Source organism: Vicugna pacos, chromosome 2, assembly GCF_048564905.1.
Source record: "Vicugna pacos chromosome 2, VicPac4, whole genome shotgun sequence".
Lineage (NCBI taxonomy): Eukaryota > Metazoa > Chordata > Mammalia > Artiodactyla > Camelidae > Vicugna > Vicugna pacos.
In genome coordinates, this window is record NC_132988.1 from 41,018,374 (window position 1) to 41,041,668 (window position 23,295).

General features: G+C 35.4%; 1 protein-coding gene across 4 annotated transcripts in view; it reads left to right on the plus strand.

Moving 5' to 3' along the window:
- Positions 1 to 20,946, plus strand: part of ARSJ (arylsulfatase family member J) — an 83,006-nt gene extending 62,060 nt beyond the window's left edge. For all 4 annotated transcript variants that reach the window (XM_072938349.1, XM_072938348.1, XM_072938350.1 and 1 more), the window contains one exon: positions 18,544 to 20,946. In XM_072938349.1, the coding sequence (XP_072794450.1) occupies positions 18,544 to 19,942 (1,399 nt within the window). In that variant the 3' untranslated portion in view covers positions 19,943 to 20,946. The remainder of the gene's footprint in view (positions 1 to 18,543) is intronic.
- Positions 20,947 to 23,295: the final 2,349 nt, after the last annotated feature.

Below are 23,295 nucleotides of genomic sequence, written 5' to 3' on the forward strand. Positions count from 1 at the left end.
TGGAACACAGGGAAGAAAACATCGGTCCTGTTCATGTACAAGCATAATGGTTGTCGTTTGGTTTTTTCTTAAAACTCTTTGAGAATTCATTGATATTTGTCTGTTTGTTTAGACTCATCATCCACCTGAAGTTTTCACCAATGCAGCCCATTCCTGGTTGTTGTCCACCAGGCTATCTGTGTGTGGCTGTTTTGAAAGATGAAATTTTATGTTGCATTTGGTTTAGAAACTGCTTTGCACAGCCTTTATTTTAGTACTTTGCAAAATGGAAAGCTGGACTTAAAGTGACTGCAGCTTTCTGACTATAAGAAGAAAAGCTATACCCTGTGGTGGGTTTAATTAACACAAAGCTGGTGAAATTATTTCTAGAATGATGGGTTAATAATCACTTAGCTGGTGGCTTGGAATACAGCCTGGATGAGCAAGCCTGTGTAATCAGCTTTGTGGTTAACCTATCTTGTTGGTTAAAAGTTACATTCCTGGTAGATCAAACAAATTTTGTAGTTTCAGGTGAATAACTCTGAGAACCTCTTGCCCCTTCTCAATAAACATTAAATAGAGGGACAGTCATTCAAGATAATAAGAAAAAGTGTAGATAAACTAAAAGAATCTTCCCTAAATCTTTTGCACACACCTCCCAACCCCCCAGGTCTCCTAACAGCCCGATTCTTTGTGCTCTTCCTTCTGTTACTGGAATGAGTAATTCTTAGCACCGTTTATGGAAGTTTGCAAAGCACTTGTGTCAACAGGATTCTTTTCTCTCAAGGCTTGTCATCAAATACCATGGTTTTCTATAGTTTCTTTTCATTTTAAACAAAGATGACTCAAAGTTTAAAGCTTATAATTTTTCTTTCTATACTCTGGTTTCCCAGCAGTTTCACAGTTATGGTCATTTAAAAACTGTATGTCTGTACATCTATTTCAGAGAATTTTAAACAATATTCTGCTCTCTCTCTTTGATGAATCAAATTCAGCTCCATACAATGGTCCACACAGTCCAGCCATCCCATTTTGTGCAGTAAGCCCAAGATGTCATTATTGGTACCATTGCTTGTCGATGGCCCAGATTAAATTGTTCAAGAATGTAAATGTGACATTTGCGGTTATCCTAGACCTCAGGGGTATTTAAAAAAAAAATTTAAACTTCATTCTTATTCTAAAATGTGATCATGTACATTAAGTACTTACCAGACTGACTTTCTCATCGTCCACATTCAAAACAGGCCACGGTCATAACTCATGTCCCAACATGGACTTACATTTGATGTGGACTTCTATGCTAAGTCTGTGCCACTTTTTAGTTAGCCTCTGAAGAAACGTATAGGCCTCTGGATTTTTTCTTATTTTTCTCCTTAAACAAAGTTTTCATTTTGGGAGAATTCAGTCTAGCTTTCAGCTTTCAATTGCTGGTAAGTTCCTGACTCATAGAATGTTAGAACTGAAAGACCCTAGAGACTCCCTAATGCCAGACTCCCTATTTTATATAAAAAGTTTTACAGTTTTTTTTGGAAGGGTTTTCCTGATGTTGTCTAGTATATTTCTTTATGTGTATCACCAATGCTTAGTGTAACCTGTTTCTGCAAATGTATCAATAGGCTACACTGCACAGGGATTTTGAGAACTGATCCTGGATAATTTTTATGTTTGCTACCTTATTTTATGAATGTATACTTTAAGTATGCTCACCTGTACCTAGTAACTACTGAACACTTTTATAGAGAATATTTTATGAGATTTGAACATTCATGTAAACATGAACATTCTGTGGAAGCCTTTTCATCCATACTGAAACTGCCCTCTTATAAGAGCTAGAGAATAATTATGATCTTTAGCAAAGTAGTAGTATTGATTTTTATAACTAACTCTCAGAAGCTAGCTGTTGGCTTTGTATGAGGGAGTACCAAGTTACTTTCACTTTTATTAAAATACGAAGGGGTATAGAACAAAGTGTTCAGTACACAGAAGAAATTGCCTCCTTTCCTTAGAACAGCATGTTTCTAGTTCCTACTAGAAATCTTTAATAAAACATGACAATACTCACTTTACAGAGGAAGATTCCTATTAGATGCAAAACCATTTCAATACCCACCTCTATGAGAGGGATCTACAGGACTCCATCTTACCCCACCTTACTTAATAATGATTACTAAACTTATATAATATTTAATTCTTTATAAAGGGCCCTTATACATATTATCTTATTTAACTTTCACAACCTGAAGAGAAAGGCAAGTGTAATGACTATGACCATATTAAGTGAAGTCAGATGTCCCTTGGAGCAGACATTTAGTTACTCATGATCCGTAGTCAGGGCTGGCCAAGGACACTCCTGTCATTTCTTTGCCTTTCTCGGGTTGTACTCCTGCATTTGCCCATCTTCTGGCTTCCTCCCCTGGTCACACTGAGCTATGAACCTCTGCCCTCTCTTTTCTCCGCAAGATTCTTAATGCTTTCCTGAAGCATTACTAACTTTTCTGAAAACATGGGGTCATGTTGTATAGCAATAGGTTTCTGCCATCTTTCTGGCTCTCCACCTCACAAACTACGCCTTCCCAAAGCCCACAGGCATCAGACATGCCTTGACCCTCATACAAGAAGGGTAAGTGTTGGACCCAAATGATAGAGCATGACCTGAAAGTTGTGTTCTGAGGACAGAATCAGGGCTCCACTTGTTACTTTAACAATATCAACAATAATCATTTGTTTAGCATATTATAGTTCATAGAGACATTTTATTTATGTTAACTCATTTTAATATCTTTAATAATCCCCTCAGGTAAGTATTATTGTTCCATTTTAAAGAAGCAGATGTGGATATTGGAGAATTAACTTAACTAAGGCAGTGCCTATTTGTTATCACTTGACTTTACCATTTTTTTTGAGATTTCATTTACCTAAAATTGATTTAATCTCCTAACCCACACCTTGTGGGAAGTCCAGTAGTATCCCAAGGATTTCTGTTAATTACTAGAGGTTCAGAGTCTCATGGTCACCTCTTCCTGCAGCTGAGTCCTTGATCGCAGCTAAATCTCTTCTTCTTGCCTGGACATTATACCACTTAGCTTCAGTGCAACCCAGACACGAAAAATAGTCAGTTATTTATTTATTTGTTTCTTTGTTTGTTTGTTTGTTTTACTTCTCATAAAAACCAAAGCCAGCTACTCCAAAAATTGAAGGAAGCAATATAGAAATTTTTTACCACTGACATGACAATCCATACTACCCAGACAATCCATACTATTTTGACTTTCAATAGTAACTTTTTCATTTTGCTAGAGAGTTAATAATGTATTCAGTATTGGAATTTTTACGCCTAATCTCATGTTCTTTTTTCCATGAAATACTATTTCATAGAATTAGTTGTTATTTCAGTTTGATAATGATCGATATCTATTCAGAAAATTTTAATCATACAATAATTCAGAGAATATTAAGACATCAGTGTTTCTCAAAACTTTTTGGCCTCAGGGCCTTTTTGCACTCTCGAAAATCATAAAGGACCCTAAGGAGCTTTTGCTTATATGAGTTAAAATTATTGTTTTTGACCATAAAAGAAATTAAAACTGAGTATTTCTTTAAATATTTATTTATTTATTCATTTAAAAATAATAACAAACCAATTACATGTTTAACATAAATAAGGTATTTTTATGACTATAACTATATTCTTTAAAATAGTACTGAGCAGGGTAGCATTATTTTTCATTTTTCTAATGTCTTTAATGGCTAGCTTAATAGAAGATAACTGAGTTTTCATTGTTGTTGTATTTGAAGTATGTGAAGAAAATTCAGCTTCATAGAGGTATATAAATGGAAAAGCAAGACGTACTTGAGTCATGTTTTCAGATATATGTGAATATTCTTTTTGATTACTACACCAAAATTTGACAAATGGTAGTTATTTAGAGATTCTTACTCATTATTAGGTGAGACTAGACAACAACTGAAGGTTGGAAAATGTGTTAACCCCAATGAACTCTATTTTTTTCTATGGTGTTTCTAAATGCTGGACACCATTCTAAGCACTTCACATATATTAGCTCATTTAATCCTCATAATAACTCAAGGAGACAGATGCTAGTATTAACCTCATTTTGAGGTTACTGAGACAACTGAGTAACGGAGACATAAAAATGGAAATGAGGAAAATGAGGAAACTTATGCATAGAGATTCTCAGAATGAATTTACCATTTTAGTCCTCTATTGTTTTACAGGATAGTAAATTCAAAATAAAATAAACCTAATGACAAGGACAAGTAATAGAATTGCAAAGTTATTGATAAGCACATGACATATTGAACACTCTAATAATTTACTGGTAAATTACAAAGGGAGATCATATAGTCCTCCTTTAGTAGGCTAAAATCATTTATTATTCCCTTAGTATGCCTCCAATTATATTTTCATGAATGATCTAGTTTTGTTAACTTGTTTCTAATATTTTATTCTGCATATGACATCTAAGATCTACATTAACACAGCTTCTGAATATAATTTTTAGCTAATCAATACATGTTTACATCACTTTTCCATATATTACTATAAAAATACCATTAAGCTAATTTTGAGAATCTGTGTTCTGGATCATAGTAGAAATGCAGCTAAAGCAACATTTAACAGCTTTTCAGGATTGCAAAAATTCAGGGAGTGGCAGTCTTGGACTTTACAATACAGATTTTTAGGAGTTGGCAGGTATGGCTTAATAGGACACACGATTCCTCCTCTTGGTACAGGAAAGTGGGCCATGGGCAGTAAGAGAAGCAGCAGCTTCAAGAACAGTTTTTATTGCAGTGAATCTTTTTTTTTTAACATTTTTATTGATTTATAATCATTTTATAATGTTGTGTCAAATTCCAGTGTTCAGCACAATTTTTCAGTCATTCATGGACATATACACACTCATTGTCACATTTTTTTCTCTCTGAGTTATCATAACATTTTGTGTATACCGGGGGGTAGAGGGTGGGAAGGGATAGACTGGGATTTCAAAATTGTAGAATAGATAAACAAGATTACACTGTATAGCACAGGGAAATATGCAGTGAATCTTAATGGTACTTTCTGGGAGCTTTCCACAATACAGTCAGCTGGGGAACCTATGATCACTAATGAGTGTGCTTTCCCAGGGTCATAGATGTAGTATCTGTGTGATATTTTGGAAACCTATCTGTTATGGTATGAGTAAAGAATAAGAAACAAACTGGATGGAATATACCAGCTGAGATTTATTTATCAAATCTTTCCTCTGGTAGACAATATAAGCATTACTTAATAATATTAAAGCACATCAAAGAAAATTTGGGGGAACAAGTTTATCCTCACTTCTGAAATATATAAAGATGCATGTATTAATACTGGAAGGTATGACTCAGGCAACAAAGAGTTAGTTGGTTTTTGTTTATAAAGTCATTACGATTCAGCATGCCATAAATGTTCCCTATAGTTTCAGCATCTATCCTTCATTTTACAAACTATCTTCATTTAGAACATTTATTTTGTAAAATAAAGCTGAGTAATTGGCAAGGAACATGAGTCTCCCTGTAGATCAATGTGCATTATTTCTTTGCATTGCTCCATAGACATTTTAAGGAACTCATACATTCGTCAAGTTAAAGGGGAAAGAAGCAACTGCGTGGGATAAACTTCAGTTTGGCAGTGGGGAATTCCAATCTGGCTATCAGGAAGAGAGACAGTGGGCAGGATACAAGTTCCCTATTCCCAAGTGATGGCATCATGTTTTGCTTTGGCTTGGTTTTGGTTTCATCACTTGCACACAACAAAGCAGTAGGAGGAATTGAAGAGATGGTGGAGAAAAAGGGCACAGAAGAGAGAAGATGCAGTAACAAATAGTTATAACTAGCATTTGTATAAAATTTTACAATTTACGATATGTTTTCTATATTTTATTTCACGTAATTCTGACCAAAAAAAGAAAAAGAGTCTATGGAGGGATCTTCAGGGCTTATTTATTTTTCATATGTTCAGCTTTTAAAATTATTATCACTATAGAATATTTCAAACATACTAAAACTTCTTAAGAATAATTTAGCAAATATTCTGGGTATTTTTCTACACAAAGAAGAAACTTGAATGAAAAGAATTATTACATAAAATGAAGGCAGCTGCAACCATGCTGTTGTACATGTGGGTAGAAGAAAGATGATCTACAATAATGATTAGGGCAAGGGCTTCATTTAAATTTGCTAAATTTCTTTCATTTAACTACTTAAAAAGTTCAGCACCTCAGAATGTAAAACATCAATTCCACATTCTTATCTGCCAGCATTGATTGCTTATTAATACTGCCATTTTAATAATAAATCCTAAGCTATTTAAAATAGTTCAATATCTGTATTGAGGACAGAATCAATAGTCATCACTGCTGGAATTTAGAAAAGACACCAATAGAAGGGCAAAGTCACAGATAGATTCAAAGTCTGTGAATTTATCTTTTAGGAAAGAAATGATTTAATACATGTCGGTTGGTACCTATGTTCTATTTTGAAACAATGCCTACATGAAAATGCATGGCTCTAGCCCTGAGAATTTAGTCATACCAATTAATACAATTTTTACTCAATAATTCCTTTTATCTTTAGTTGAAACTACTTTATAACATAGAATTATAAACTTCCTTTACAAATAATGCTAATTAACTGAAAGTTTAGTAAACTCAACTGCCCTGAGGAATAAGGAAGTAGATTCTTTCCTAAACTTTCCCTAAAACGTAAAAATTATTCTCTGCTTTTAATACTTGTATATCACAACATGTTCTGTAGAGTTATTTATTATAAATTCTCACTATCCTTTGTGTTCCCCCACAATACAGTGACTGGAATATTGTAGGTTCTTAATAAATATAGTTTTTATTAAATTGAATTTGTGAAATTTTCTGGAGACTGCCATCATTTTCTCTACTAAGCCATCTTGAGTTTCAATTTGTTTTCACATGGCTTGCAGCTTTGGCACTGATGCCTTCCACTTGAGTTTGATGTGAAGTACTTTCACCTATGTGTGGCTAATTTCAGGGGCAAGGATACTCAGTTATTTGAGAAATAATTCCTAACTGTGGCTAGGAGGAGGTAATCCTATTCAAGAAAGCAAGAATGTTATCACTTTTTGTCGGGCTAATTTCTAGAGAAGACGCTTGGAGAATAGAAATGTCAAGCTCTTCCTAACTTTTCTTTCTTCAAAGAACTACAAACAAAATGTTGGACTTTTCTAACATTTGGAAATACTGCAGTGCTGTATCTAAGGGAATTAACTAAATGATGGACTGACACACATAGAGGAAAGTGAATAGACCATACTTTCAAAAAGTTGAAAGGATTTTTTCCTGAAATAATCTAAATCTTACAAGAAGAATTTTAACTAATAACAATAGAATATTAACTAAGGGTATTTTCCTTAACACATCCCATCTCTAGGGCAAAGTTGGTAACATGAAATGTGGTTTAATAGCTACTCTCTGTTCTACACATCTAAGCACATTTTCTGTTTAGAATAGAGGAAATAAATCAAACTTTTTTAAAAAATTGATTTAATAATACTCTGTGGTAAGAACAGCAAGAAAAATAGAAATTTTATTTTGACAGTATGAGTACACTTTGCTTTATGGAATAAATATGTGCTGGAAAAAGTCTCTCTGTAAGTTAAATTTTAAATGCACCTCTGGAGTTCCCTACTGAATTTTAATCTTTAAATAATTTTACAGACAAGGAATCCATTAATTATAGAAGCGAAATGTTCATTTAGATAAATGTTTAGTAGTCTTTAATTTGTGTGTTAAACTTTAATTTTTTTAAATAATGGAGCGTAGAAAGTATGGATCTTCAAAAGGAATAATTCCAAAAAAGAACATGGGAAAAAGGTGCCAGGGAGAAGTCCCTCTGATAGGGTCTAAACTTATTTTTTGATGGAAACTACCAAGAATTCACACACACTATAGATGAGATTATAAAGAAAGTTTTCAGGAAGAAACCACTTAACATGTGATTTGCAGCCATGTTTCTAAGGAGACCAGGAAAACTATTATCAGTGTAGCAAAAGCTTTGGTATTATAAATGTTAACACACTGTGGATGAGTAAGGCAATTGCAAGGACAAACAGCAGGCTCTAATGACCAGTAAAGACCATTCAGAAGCAGGGATTTTTTTAGATTATGTGTCAAGTTACCCTTTTGCTTGTTCAGTGAATGTGGACATTTTCTCTGGGTTTTAGGGGATAATTACAGAATTCATTTAGCTTATTCCATCCCCTTTTTTCTGGTCTAAAGCTAATCTCCCAAGTAGATGTCCTTACTAGGAATAACATTCCTTGATGAGCTGAATGAGTGTTTCCATTCAATTGGCATTTTGGTTTCTTTTTTCACTTTAAATTTCTAACTAATTGCCTTGGTAAAATTAGTCCCCATATTAATAATTAGTCTGAGTAGAATAAGCTAGTTATTTTGAAACTCATTCATCTAAATTTCATTTATATATAAATTATATAACAAAGTAAAGACTTCCTCTTCTCCCACGATTGTTATCCCCCTAGAAATAATCATGTCTGGTTTGGTGTATAACTTTACATTTTTTTATTTCTCTTTCTTTATTAGTGAATACATGCAACTCACATTCATTCATTCCCTTATTTAAAAAAATATTTATTGATGTACTGTTATGAGCCATCTATTGTTTTAGGTGACGTGGCTAGAACAGGGAATACCCTACCATCATGAAACTTACACATTTTTATTATAGAATGTAATAATACAGTAAGATACTCTGCTATAGCCACATGTTTTTGCACTCAGCAACACATCATAAGCACTTCTCCACATCAGCACCGAGAGCCCTACCATATTCCTTTTTTCTTTTTTTCCACGTATAGTCTTGATGTAGCCTATGTTCACCATCCATACATTTTCATTTTCCAATCATGTTTCAACTTAACAAAAATCTAGGCTTCTTCCCACACCATTGTACGAAAATATACTTTATCAGGTCACATGTGCTTGCACAAAATCCAGCTGATGCTGTTCAATTCTCACGTACTTTGGCTCCTTCGCAGTATGGGATGCAGTCAACTGCATAACTCCCCTCCATTACTCTAGTTCACACAGCAGCTGTTTTACTTCAGACTCTCACTGGTGCGCCTTGCTTTTCTTCTAAATGATGGCATTTCCTTGGCCCTCAGTCTCCATTCTGTTTTTAGATGGTCATGTGCTCCTATGAATTCACGTACCATCTGTATGCTAATGAGTCTCAAATCTCTGTTATTTCATCCTGTACATCTCCAGATTGGACCCTTACTGGTGCCTCCAGCTAAATGCGAGCAGGATTCATTCCTGTCCCTCTTCCTGGATTTCTTAACTTAGTATAAGAAACCTCCTTTCACCCAGCCACCCAGACCAGACATTTTGGACTCATTTTCAACATTCCTCTCTCCCATGCTCCTCACACATGGTCCGAAAACCTATCAAATGTCCCTGATTATAACCTCTAGTCTTCTCGCATCCTCACTGTCACCCATCTTAGTTTCGACTATCAATATTTATCTCTTAGATTAGAGCAAACCCCCTTGCCTGTGCCCTATTCCATTCCAATCCATTCTTCACACTAAGCTGGAGTGATGTTTCTAATGCAAAACTTACTGTGATGTTATTCTCTTTTCAAAAGTACTTCTGTGGATTCCCATGAGCTCTGCATTTAGTACAAAAACCTTAGTACAGCTGTAGGCTGTAATACAGCTCTCTGTAATCTGGCACCTACTTGTCTATATACTCTTATCTCCTGTCAAGATATGTCTGAATCTCTGTTCTTATATTCTAAACTGTTGATTCACAGAGGGTCAAACTCTCTCCCTTTCTAAACATTCTCTTCCTCTTACTGAAATGCTCTTTTTGTCTTCCTTTTAACCCTTCACCTGGATGACTCTTCCTCCCTCAAAAATCATCTCAGATTCATGTCCCCCTGTGATTCTGCTTTTGTCCATGTTGTTCCAAGTGTTTGAAATATTAGTTCTTTTCATTCACCCAGGTACTCTTATGAATGCACTCAGATCTAACATGGTCCTTTCTGAAAGCATTTCCTGACCCTGCTATGAGCACAGAATGCTGTGGCTGTCTTTGTTGTAGCATTTACTCCTGTCATGGTAATCTTCTAATTGTTATATGCCTCTGAGTTCCTTGAGAGCAGGACCCATCTTATTCAACTTTATGGCACCCAAAACTAGCAGTGTCTGGCTCATGGTAGGTGAAAGAGTGTTAAATAATTAATGCATTCTAGACTATGCCTAGTTTTCATCTCATGAGTGAGTAGATATTTTTGTTCATGAGATGAAAAACTAAGTGTAGACCTGTTATGACACCCCTTCCCCACCTCCACCCACACCCCCAACCAGAAGATATAACTAAAAGATGAAATTGAGGCCTATAAATAGCAATTATAGTCTTTGAGACAAAAGAGTCTCTTGAAAGGAAGTAATAAAGGAACACCTTTCAGAATACAGAAAATTAGTTGTAAATTTCTAACTTATAAATATCTGCCTGGCATTTGCTTTGTAAACTATTGTTGCTTATATCTGTTTCTTTCCCTTCAGAATATTAATTTCTGCTGCATTATTGGCTGATTTTGTTCTCTAGCCATCCTGGATTTTAGAGTCTGCATGAAGCTATTAGAATTCATATTTTATCCTTGTATTTTGTACTTATTTAATAAGGGCACATTAAATATGTAATTGGATTAAAATAATAATATTGTATTAGACATTCTTAGAAAAAGAATTCAAAAACTACCTGCCACTACCAGCACCCAGTAATATAAATTAATAATTAAAAAGATTACAAAACTCTTCTCATATTCTAATGCCAAGCTGAAAGGCCCACTTAGCTTTTCTCTTTTAAGTTGGCAGGAAAGTGAGACTGATGGCTATTGATTTAAGCAGATTTGGCATCAAGTCTAGGTTTACTGTTGTTCATATAGAATTTTCTTCACATGGTAGCCAGATGGAGACCAAAAAAACTACTGCATTTCAAAATTAGTTTATTTTTCAGGAAACATGATTACAGTATGTATTCAGAATGTATTATTTGAAAAACCTATTTTTAATCTAACAGATTATTCAAAGAAAGAAGTTAAATATATATTGATGCATTGTGGAAACTTGTTTGTCAAATACCTATACATAATATTATAAACTTGGTTTTGTAAAGCTGCTCTGAGGCTGCAAGGAGTTCTTTATGCAAACACTAAGCTATAGTCATTGACCCATGGATTCTTATAGAAGGACCCTTAGAGATCATTTAGTACTTCTTTTCCAATTTAGGAATATCTTTTACAGAATCTTTGGTAGATGACCATCTAGACTATTTTGTTAGTCTTTGTTTCTTTTCTTTTTTAGATTTTTTTTTTTTTGCATTGAGTTGAAATCTACTTCCTCCTAATGTGACCCATTAATCCCAATTATATACTTTGGAATAAAAAAGAGACCAGATGATCCATCTACCATTCACCAAATTATGAAAGCCACAGATCTAGAAGTTATTCTTGATTTTTTTCCCCTTTCCTCTCCCATTATCCTCCCTTCACCAATTTAGTCCTCTCAGTCCTAAGTCCAAAGTGTACATTTGATCCATCCACTTACTTCCATTTTTACTGCCACTAGATGGTAGTCCAAGCCACCATTATCTTTGACCCAAACTATTTTAATAGCCTTAAAGAAATCTGTGTTTCAATCTTCATCTCCCTACAATCTCCATTCTATATCAGTGCTCTACAAATTGCAATCCAGACACCCTAGGGCAACACAAGGTAATTCATTAGAATAACATGAAATACAGGAAGAAATACCAGAAATTATATTTATTTTTATCTCATCTGTTTTAATTTCTATTTTTGTGTAAGTTTCTATGTTTATAAATGAGTAGAGTACAGTACAGTGTATATAATTTATAAATAAATAAATGCACTTATATTGGGAGTACATGCTTAAATATTGAATACTACATTCCAAATATGTTCTGATTAGCACAGAGTAGGATTATTACTTCTCAAAATTTGCACACTGACTTTATATAATGTAATATCTGATTAGTATTCTAGCTCTCATTTTTCTTGTTTGCTTTATATTACATTCATAGTCTGATAGATCCAACTTCCCACATTTATTAACAGTCTTATATAACTAATATGTAAAAATTGATTTTTAAACTAACATTTAATGCCTTTAGTTTATCCCATTTAGATTTTCTTACATATTTTTTTAAAATTTTGAAACCATCTTATACTTACAGAAAAAATTCAAGTGCAGCACAAGTACAACACAAATAACATTTTTTCCTCAACCATTTGAGAGTTCATTGCCAACCCGATGCCCATCATCTCTAATACTTTAGTGTATATATCCTGCAAAGATTTTTTTTTTACATTAGCCATAAAACAACTATCAAAAACAACATCATTATTCCCATTTAATCCTCAGACCACATTTAAGTTTTGCCAGTTCTCCAAGTACATCCTTTATTTTAAGCATTCCAATTCAGAATCACATACTGCATTTATTTGTCATGTCTCCTTAGTCTCTTTCAAACTGGAATAGTTTCAGTCCTTCTTTGACTGACATAACCCTGATACTTTTGAAGATTTGGGCTAGTTATTCTGTAGAATGTCCCTCAATTTGGTTTTGCTTGATGTTTACTGAGGATTAGATTTGGGTTCTGCACCTCAGGATAGAACACAGTAGAAACAATACTGTGTTCTTCTCATACTGTTAGAGCAGTCAGACAGTTGGAAATGAGCAGAGAAAGTGGGATGCAGGCCAAACAGCAGGAATAGGCAGAAAAAGGAAGGGGCATGAGCCAAATGGCAGAAAACCATATATCTTATGAACAACAGGGGTCCTTGGGCAGAAAAAGTACATAAAAGAAGAAGGAACCTCCTGGCTGGTAAGAAATCACAGATTTTGCGGTGACAAGTATCCTGGAAGCCAACAAAGAAAGGTGGGAAAAGGCAGGAATTTCTGGTGTCCAAATGTAACCTTTTGCTCATTAATGCCCTCATTACAATAAAATTAGCCTTGCAGATTAGAAGTACCCATCATGCACCAACACCATGACATTTCTCATCAAGACTAAATAAAGACAAAAATCCCTCCTCCCCTTGGGAAGGTGGAGCTGGGATGAAAATCAGGACATATGACCCCAAACCTTTCCCTCCCCAATGAATATTCTGCCCATTCATTTTCTCACTCTGTGTAACCAACTTACCAAAGAAACTGAGGAGAGCTACTCACCTGGGCCTGCCTGCTCTTCCCTTGAGAGCATACTGTCTACCCCTTAATAAATCCTCATTTTACCTTCTTGACCTCCAGGTCCTGTCTCTGAATTCTTTCTGCGACAAGACAAGAACCTAATCACCCATAACAATAGCATCCTATCTGATGGCACATGATGTTTTTTGTTCCAGTTACTGATGATGTTAACTTTGATCACTTTATTAATATGGTGTTTATGAAGCACTTCCACTGCACAATTGCTCTTTTCCGTGTATGTAATGAATCAATGTTTTGTGGGAAGTTCTTTGGGACTATATCACTATCCCATTCCATATCAAACTTTTGTTATTATTTATTTACTTACAGTAGTATGGACTATGGTTTCCTATTTTATTCAGCAGGTATAAGTTATTACTATCACTATTAATTTTTATACTTGCATTGTCCCAGATTTAGCCAGTCAAGAGCTCCTTAATTCAGGCTTCTATATCTTTTTGACATATTTTCTTCAGTCTTTGAGCCCTTTCTTAACTTTCTATGTATATTTCATTGTATTTGTTTCAACAACATTTCAGGTCCTTCAAGTCCTTATGTTGAATCTTCATCGTGCCATCTTTAATATTAACTATTTCTCCCAGATAATGTGCATGTCTTATATTTCTTTATTCAAGTTATGGATAATAATAATCAATGAGTTGAAGCTAAAGGAAGGGCCCAGTTGTGGTGCTCTAGAAACTGCCTTCCAGATCAGGGATCTTCAACCCGTTAACCAGTTAATACTAATTAATATAATTTTGAAGAATTACCTAATTGGTCTTCCAGCTGATTGCTGTTGCCAAGTCAAAGTCGCAGACAAGCCAAAGACTCTACCAAGATCTTCTCCAGATGCCAACCATCTCCTTTCTGAAAGAAAAAAAAAATTGTTGGCATTCAGTGCTGTTCTCCATGACTGACAGCACTGTCTCCATCTGATCCCAGGGTTCAGAGAACTGATACCTTCACATTACCCCATCAGCAATTATACTTTATGAATTTAGGGCTAAATAACGCTTATGAAAAGTAATAGGCTCTTTACTTACAATCCACTTACTAGGATAACAACTTTGAGAGGTGGGAAGAGAAACGAAACAAAACAAAAACTTAATTCCTGGCATACATTCTACATTCAATAATATACTTAACCGAAGAAATGAATAAATACTGAAGATTAATGCAGATAAATTAACCCAAACTTTACATGGGTCTAGCTGTTCAGGGAGCTGTGAGTGTACCATGGAAAAGTCGCCAAAGCCAAAAATCTGGATTCCAGTGTAGAATTCAAGACTTAACAGCTGTAAAACTTGGGAAAGCCACTGAATTACTCTGAGGTTCAGTGTCCTTTTATTGTTGTTATTGTTGTTAGAGGGAACTAATAAATGGAACGTCCTTGCCTGTTCCATACAGTTGTGGAAGCCAGAGAAGATCATGTAAATGAACATTTTTTAATGCAGTTAACTGATATGAAAATGTAAGATTATCATTCTCATCATGAATATAGAGTGCTGTCATACAGTTGATTTTCCATTATTTTACCAAAAACAAAAAAATCATGAGCAGATTCTTCAAATGCCCATCATTTTCCTAAGCTATTTTCCTAATTCTGATCCTTTTTAAAAAAGAAAAGAAAGCTAACTTGGCAGGATTTTTCTTTTTGGCTCTGCCTAATTTTTGTTCTGAAATGGTCACAAATTTTCTCCTTAAAAAATTATTCTCAGATTTTTTTCCCTGGGATCAGTATAAACCTCACTATGTGGTTTATAAATCCTTCCTACCTTTAATTAGAAAGAACAGATTCACTTCTCAAGACAGCATCTTTTCTCTGCTCCTTGATTTTTCAAGGAGTACTGAACGTAACTCTTAAAGAGACTTGAGAGAGCATCAACCTTAGTCCTTGTGGCTCACAACCCAATTCACAGCCTGGTAAAGTAGGTTGGGGGAGTTGCGGGACATTTCTGTATCTCTGTTCTCCCATCTATAAACTGATGAACATAAAGAATCCCACTTCTCACTGTTATGATGAGGACTAAATGCAATAATGCACGTGAAAGAAGGCCTATAAAACTTTAAACAAATATGTTAGTAATGTATGACTCAGAGCTCTGGAATAATAATAGTAAAAGCCATCACTTATTGAATGTACTCTCCTTACCAGACTGTGTGCTCTCTTTCGATGCTACAGCAACCTAATATGTATTATTATCCCTATTTTACAAATGAGGAAACTGAGGATCAGAGGGGTTAAGTACTGCCCAAAGTCACACAGCTAATAAGCACTTGAACAAATTCAAACCCAGCTCCGTCTGACCCCAAAACCTATAACTTTAACCCTTACCTCCAATTCTACCTCAAACTCCCTCCCATTTGGCCCCAGAGGCTTGAACTCATTTAAGCAGGAGCTGCCCTGAAAAGCTCTCTCCTATTAGGAGCTGCTGCCAAACCTTTATGCTTTTGATTCTAAATTTTCCAACATGGAAACTATTCTACTCTCCGGAGAAGACAGAAACCACACAGTTGATTAATAGCTCTGAACTCTCCTATTTACCACTAACACTGTATCATCTTCTGAAAACAGCAGACCTCTTCTTTCCTACTCTTTTGTGTGTACAATTTCTGTATTTTACGCTTTTCAAAAGCCCCAATTCCTTTTGCCTTTAGTACTAGGTGCAAAATGTCCAATTTAATTAGAAAGGCTCAATTGTTCAGCTGTTCAATGAATTGAATATATAACTCTGGCCAAGTACATTTTCTGCATAAGATAATTGTTTAGTTAATAACCCATGCCAACGAATCCTTCCCAAAATTCTTACTAATGCAAATTTCTCCTTTTTAAATATCTTCAATGTTTATGTTGATGGGTGTTACCAAATCGTCATGTACTTATACAAAAATTGGTGGTTTCACAAATGAATGTTTTCAATACTGAGCTGGATCAAAAAATATCAAGAGCAAAAAAAATTATCAAGAGCAATTATACTTTATGAATTTAGTGCTAAATAATGTTTATGAAAAGCTTATTTCTTTGGGGGTTTATTACATTTTAAACTACCACAACTGTGTTAATTGTGAACTCTGACAGCTAAATGACCAGCAAAGTAGACAGGACCCATATAAATACTGCTTTGTGTTAGTGACAAGACATCCCTACAGCTTCTATGAAACCATCACCATGTTATTGCAATTGACACTTTGAAATAACTCACTGTTGCATTATACTGTAAATTGAACAGTCTTATGGTTACCGGGGAAAGAGGGTGGGAAAGGATAAATCTGAAAACTTGAGATTTACAAATGTTAACCACTATATATAAAAATAGATAAAAAATAAATTTCTTCTGCATAGCACAGGGAACGATATTCAATATCTTGTAATAACCTTTAATGAAAAAAATATGAAAATGAACTTATATATATGCATGACAAGGATATTATGCTGTACACCAGAAATTGACACATTGTAACTGACTATATACTTCAATTAAGAAAAAAAAAAGATGAGTCAAAAAAAAAATTGAACTATTCTCCCAAGGCATGTGTAACACATTTGCCTTTCAGGTTCAATTGATTTGAAAAAAAAAATCGGTTTTAATTTCAATATTACTCTTTGTAATTTGATTTTAAGAATATTTTTGCTTTCATAGTAACAGTCTCTGAAAACTTCATTTTCTCATAATCTCTATATTTCCTATTTAAAAAGTCTTTTTGAACTTAAATAATAACTATAGAATCAATCGCTTTTAAAATAGCATGAACTAATGAGCACATCTTGACCCAATTGAAAATTCATACACTTATGTGATAATAACCATTCTCTAGAAAAAAAGCCGTTTGCAAAATATCCTTGGGAAGAGAACAGTGCCAGAAATTAACATACCCTTAATTTTAATATATGGAAAGAGTTACCTTGTTTTCTTAGACTGAATTGTAAGTGAATATAATTTTCTTAAAAAGGAGACACTGTGGGAAACATGAAAGGACTCATTTCCTGCTGTTTTTGGAAAGATGTAATCCCTTCCTTAGTACTAGCTAAAATATTTACTCTAAAATGCTTTTCAACAACAATGTATTGTGAGTTAGAAATATTCTCTCTTTATAGAGATTCAAGAGGTTTTGACAATCAAACAGGAGATTTTTGTATAATTTTTGCAGATATTTTTAGGACTCCCGAATCAGCTTGGAATAAATTGTTTCAGGAAATTGTTTAGGACCTAATGTGAGGCCCTTAGACCAACAGCAACAACATATTACCGAACCAAACTTGGGTCTACTCACCCATGTGTAGTGTACAGTGAAGTCAATCTACTGACATCAAGTTGTGGTGAAGGAAAGTGTAGTGTTTACTGCATGGCTGCAAGCAAGGAATACAACAGGCAGTTAATCCTCAGAAGACCCTGAACTCCCCCAAAGACCCTGAACTCCGCAATGGCTTTCAGGGAAAGATTTTTAAAGGCAGCATGAGGGAGAGGGTTGTGGTTCATGATCAGCTCGTGAACATTCTTCTGGTTGGTTGGTGGTGGGGTAATTGGGAGTCATCGTCAGCAACCTTCCTATTCCAGCCAGTCTGGGGTCTGCATGCTTGTGGGCAGCATACAGTTAACTTCTCCCACCTGGTGGGGGTTTCAGTACCTGCAAAATAGTTCTAGGATATGGCTCAGAATATTATCTACAGCCCTCAAGGAGGAACTAAAAGGCCTTTGTCTTTGCTTAATGGCCAAACTATTATTATTTTGTCTTGCTTGATTGTTTTCCTTTGTTTCTGCACTTTCTCACTTCTCTGATTAAGTTTATTCTTTGGAACTCAGGGAAGGCCTAGGGGGCTAAAGTTTTTCTACAAACAAGAGGCAGGCAGAGGACATGGGGGAGCGGAGTGGGGAAGGGGACATCTGCCCTATAGGATCCTGCTTGGTCACAGACACTGAATTTATGTCCTTTCCTTTATCATGTTAGTTTTCTATGTCATATAATTAAAAGATTAAAGTTTATGCAAATTAACTCTGCTGTAAGAATTTTAAAAAGACTGAGGTAAGTGGTGAAATCTTAGTTTCAAAAGTACTGATTCAAAGTGAAATGTTTTTCAGACATTAAATATGTACCTAATCAGGGTAGGACTTTGGGGTCAACAATAGAAGTGCTGAACTTAGCATATTTTATTTGTTTCTTCATAGAAACATTGTTTAATTTAAGAATCATTGTTTTATGTGAAATCTCTCTTTTATCCTCTACTAACAAATTTTTACTCTGTTGCCAAGGTATCAGATACACACCGGACTTCAACATTCTATCATAAGACCTACCCAGCCCAACTGCCTACCTCTGGACAACGCAACCCTACCTCAGAAGCTGAAGGAGGTCGGATATTCAACACATATGGTTGGAAAATGGCACTTGGGTTTTTATAGAAAAGAATGTATGCCCACCAAGAGAGGATTTGATACCTTTTTTGGTTCCCTCTTAGGAAGTGGTGATTACTATACACACTACAAGTGTGACAGCCCCGGGATGTGTGGCTATGACTTGTATGAAAATGACGATGCTGCCTGGGACTACGACAATGGCGTATACTCCACACAGATGTACACTCAGAGAGTGCAGCAAATCCTAGCTTCCCATGACCCCAAAAAGCCTATATTTTTATATATCGCCTACCAGGCTGTGCACTCCCCACTGCAAGCCCCCGGCAGGTATTTTGAACACTACAGATCTATCATCAACATCAACAGGCGCAGGTATGCTGCCATGCTTTCCTGCTTAGACGAAGCGATCAACAACGTGACCCTGGCGCTAAAGACGTATGGTTTCTATAACAACAGCATTATCATATATTCTTCAGATAACGGTGGCCAGCCCACAGCAGGAGGAAGTAACTGGCCTCTCAGAGGGAGCAAAGGAACCTATTGGGAAGGTGGGATCCGGGCTGTTGGCTTCGTGCACAGCCCGCTTCTGAAAAACAGGGGAACGGTGTGTAAGGAGCTTGTGCACATCACTGACTGGTACCCGACTCTGATTTCACTGGCTGAAGGACAGATTGATGAAGACATTCAACTGGATGGCTATGATGTCTGGGAGACCATCAGTGAAGGCCTTCGTTCTCCCCGAGTGGATATTTTGCACAACATCGACCCCATTTATACCAAAGCGAAAAATGGCTCCTTGGCCGCAGGCTATGGGATCTGGAACACTGCCATCCAGTCGGCCATCAGGGTGCAGCACTGGAAACTGCTCACAGGGAACCCCGGGTACAGTGACTGGGTGCCCCCTCAGTCTTTCAGCAACCTGGGGCCGAACCGGTGGCACAATGAACGGATTACCTTGTCAACTGGCAAAAGTGTGTGGCTGTTTAACATCACAGCCGACCCATACGAGAGAGTGGATCTTTCTAACAGGTACCCCGGAGTCGTGAAGCAGCTCCTCCGGAGGCTCTCCCAGTTCAACAAAACTGCAGTGCCTGTCAGGTACCCCCCTAAAGACCCTAGAAGTAACCCTCGGCTCAATGGAGGCGTCTGGGGACCCTGGTATAAAGAGGAAAACAAAAAACAGAAGCCAAGCAAAAATAAGGCTAAGAAAAAGCAGAAGAAAAATAAGACAAAGAAGAAACAACAGAAAGCAGGCGCATTTCCAAAATGCCATTCAGGTGTTACTCGTGGATAAGTACACATTTTTTCCTAACTTAAGCTTAGGTCAGTTCTTAGTCCTTCACCAGTGTTCTAGGTGAACCAGCAAATTTTGGCTCAATAGGATCACTGCCATCAGCATCAGACTGTTTTCGTGTTGGGCCACTCCAGAGACTTCTGCTGCCTGGAAAACTTTTGCTCGGTGCCAAAGGTGCTACTCTTGGGAGCCACCCTTAGAGGAGACAGAGATGTTTCATTCTCTTGCTCCTTTATACAAGGTAGTCAGTGAGGAGTGCAGCTGTGCTTCAGCCAACCGACCAAACACTATGCGTTACATTATAACATAGGACTGCAGTCTGTGATTGATTTACATGTTAATTCGGTGCAAGTTACAGGGTAGCAAGATTTAAAACTACCTTTGATAAAGTCTAGTCAAAGGTTGCATCACCTCAAAGGCCTTGAAAAATACTTATTTTCTTAGTGAATTTTTCTATCTCTGTCATAGGACAGTTGGGGTTTTTAATTAATTCCATTTCATATATCATTTCCTTTCCTGTGAAATTAAGCTGTTTTTTTCTCACACGTGAACAGCTTGCACCTCATTTTATCATGTACAAGGGAATGGCAAATAAAAACGAGCACACTGCCAAAACGTGAATGTAACTGTTTTCTAAACACTTTAATAGAGTTATGTTTCAGCATAAAGTACATAATTTATTTTTACAGAAAAAATTAATTATTTTGTTTTCATAGAAAGTTATACAGATGGTTTTTAATTATTTTATTTTTATTTTCTACATATCATTTGAAGAGTTTTATTTCATACCATCAAGATTATCAAGCACTGTAATATTATAAATTACTGTAATACTGTGTGAATTCATAGAATATGAAAAGAAATTTTTTCAAAAAAATGATCATCATTGTTCAACCATTATTTTGAATGTAATAAGGTGAATATATTCCTTACAAATTACTTGGGAATTCAATGTTTGTACAGAATTGAGAGACAACTTTATTGTTGCTATCATAAACACTATTTATGTATCTTAATTATTAAAATGACATTTTATGGCACTAATAAGTTGTGTGGCTTTTCTGATTTGACGTCTATATAAAATTATATTATTCACTTTAACAAACAAAAACCTTTACAAGTAGGCAACTGAAGATATGATTTGCTAACAAACCTAAGTGATATAATATGGATTTTGCAAATAAGACATGTTTCCACTTGCCTATGGCATGGACAAAAGTGTTCTCTTGTTAATAAATAAGATATATAATGACACTACTCTTATACAAAGTCAGCATGATGGGGAGATACAGAGAAATGAAGATCTGGACCCTACCTGGAGTAGTTAAGAATCTAGTTAGGAACTCACACATGCAAACCTCATAAGGAGGATTAAAGGAGTGTGATATGTAATGAGCTTTATCATGGGTCCTCAGTGAGGATGGATTGATGTGGTTCCTGTCAGCCCTGGAGTTTTCTTTAAAGTGCCCTCTCCTAATGTGGCCTCCAAGCCTCATAGTTTACACTTGAAAATTCAGAGAGAGCTAGAACTGTGATATGTGAACTTACAACGGTGATTAAAGAAGTGGACGTGGTGGTGTGGTAGCATACTATTAAATACATTTATATCAGAATTCAAAGGACAGCTTCTCACAGTTTATGGAACTCCATAAAAGAATTGATGGACTATTATCGAAATTACTAAAATGAACAAAAATAATTTAAGTTTTTTAACTTCTAATATTTCATGTGTAGAATATATATTTCCATTTCATTACATAGGATAAAGTACTACTTCCTGAGTTTGTGTTTTTGTCAACTGTATGGTTATTCTCTATAGTTTTTAAAATTTTTATTAAATTTTTTTTACTTTTATATAATTTTTAGAAGTTACTTTCCATTTACAGTTATGACAAAATATTAGCTATATTCTTCGTGTTGTACAGTACTTCCTTGAGCCTGTCTTATGCCCCAAAATTTGTACCTCCCACTCTCCTACCTCTTTACTCCCCCTCCCCACAACTATTTTTGAGTCTACTTCTTTTTTGATATATTCACTAGTTTGTTGTATTTTTTAGATTCCACATATAAGTGATATCATACACTATTTATCTTTCTCTGCCTGACTTATTTAACTTAGCATAATGCCCTCCAACTCCATTCATGTTGCCACAAATGGCAAAATTTTGTCCTTTTTTATTGCTGAGTAATAATCTATGTGTGTGTGTGTATGTGTGTATATATATATGTATATGTGTGTGTGCATATATATGATCTTCTTTATCCATTCATCTGTTTCCATGTTTTGGCAATTGTAAATAATGCTGTTGTGAACATTGGAGTGCATGTATCTTTTCAAATTATTGTTTTTGGTTTTGGGGGTTTTTTTTCGGATATATTCTCAGGAGTGGAATTGTGGGGTCATGTGATAGTTTTGTTTTTAGTTTTTTGAGAAACCTCCGTACTCTTTTCCACAGTGGCTGTACCAATTTACATTCCCAAAAACAGTGTACAACAGCTCTTTTCTCTCCATGCCCTTGCCAACATTTATTTGTAGACTTTTTGATAATAGCCATTCTTACAAGTGTGAAGTGATATCTCATTATGGTTTTAATTTTCATTTCCCTGTTGATTAGCAATGTTGAGCATCTTTTCATGTGCCTATTGACCATCCGCATTTCTTCTTTGGAAAAATGTCTACATCAGCTGTATATTTGAATGGGTCTTAAAAATCAAAGGCATGCTGTCAGTGTTCTCCTTTCTTAGTGGCACATAAAATAATGAGGTGACTTTAAAAAGATGGTATCTTACAATTCAAAAGATAGAGTTATTCTTACATTGAAAAAGAGTTCCAAGGAAAAACAAGTTCAGGAAACGCGGAGTTCAGCATGGCTAAAGGGGTCATTTTGTGCAGACTTTCTTAAAGTTTCAAAAAGTGTAGTTTGCTTTGTAAACCTCTAACAGAAGGAAATTTTATATAGTATTTTCTAATTTACTTCACCATAAAACCCTTGTCTATAGCACACTACACAGGACTAGGCAAAGTGTGGAACAGATTTTGGAAATTGTTAGTGTAAACATAGACTCTTCTAGGAGACAAAAAGGAGCAAGGAAGCAAATTAGGATTAAGAACATTAACTCACATTTGAGCCCAGTAGGTATTATGTAATATGATGTGATTTTAAGTTCTCTATAAAATGACCATAACTTTCTCAATGAAAATAAATTAGCCCACAGTCTTCTACCTGGAAATAGTTTCATGAATGTTATTCATTGTTTTTAAGAGAGTACCTGCCCCCTGCACATGGCTCTGAGTAGGCTGTGATTTAAGAGAAGTCTGCCTTGCCCTTAAGAAACTTAAATCTAAAGTAATA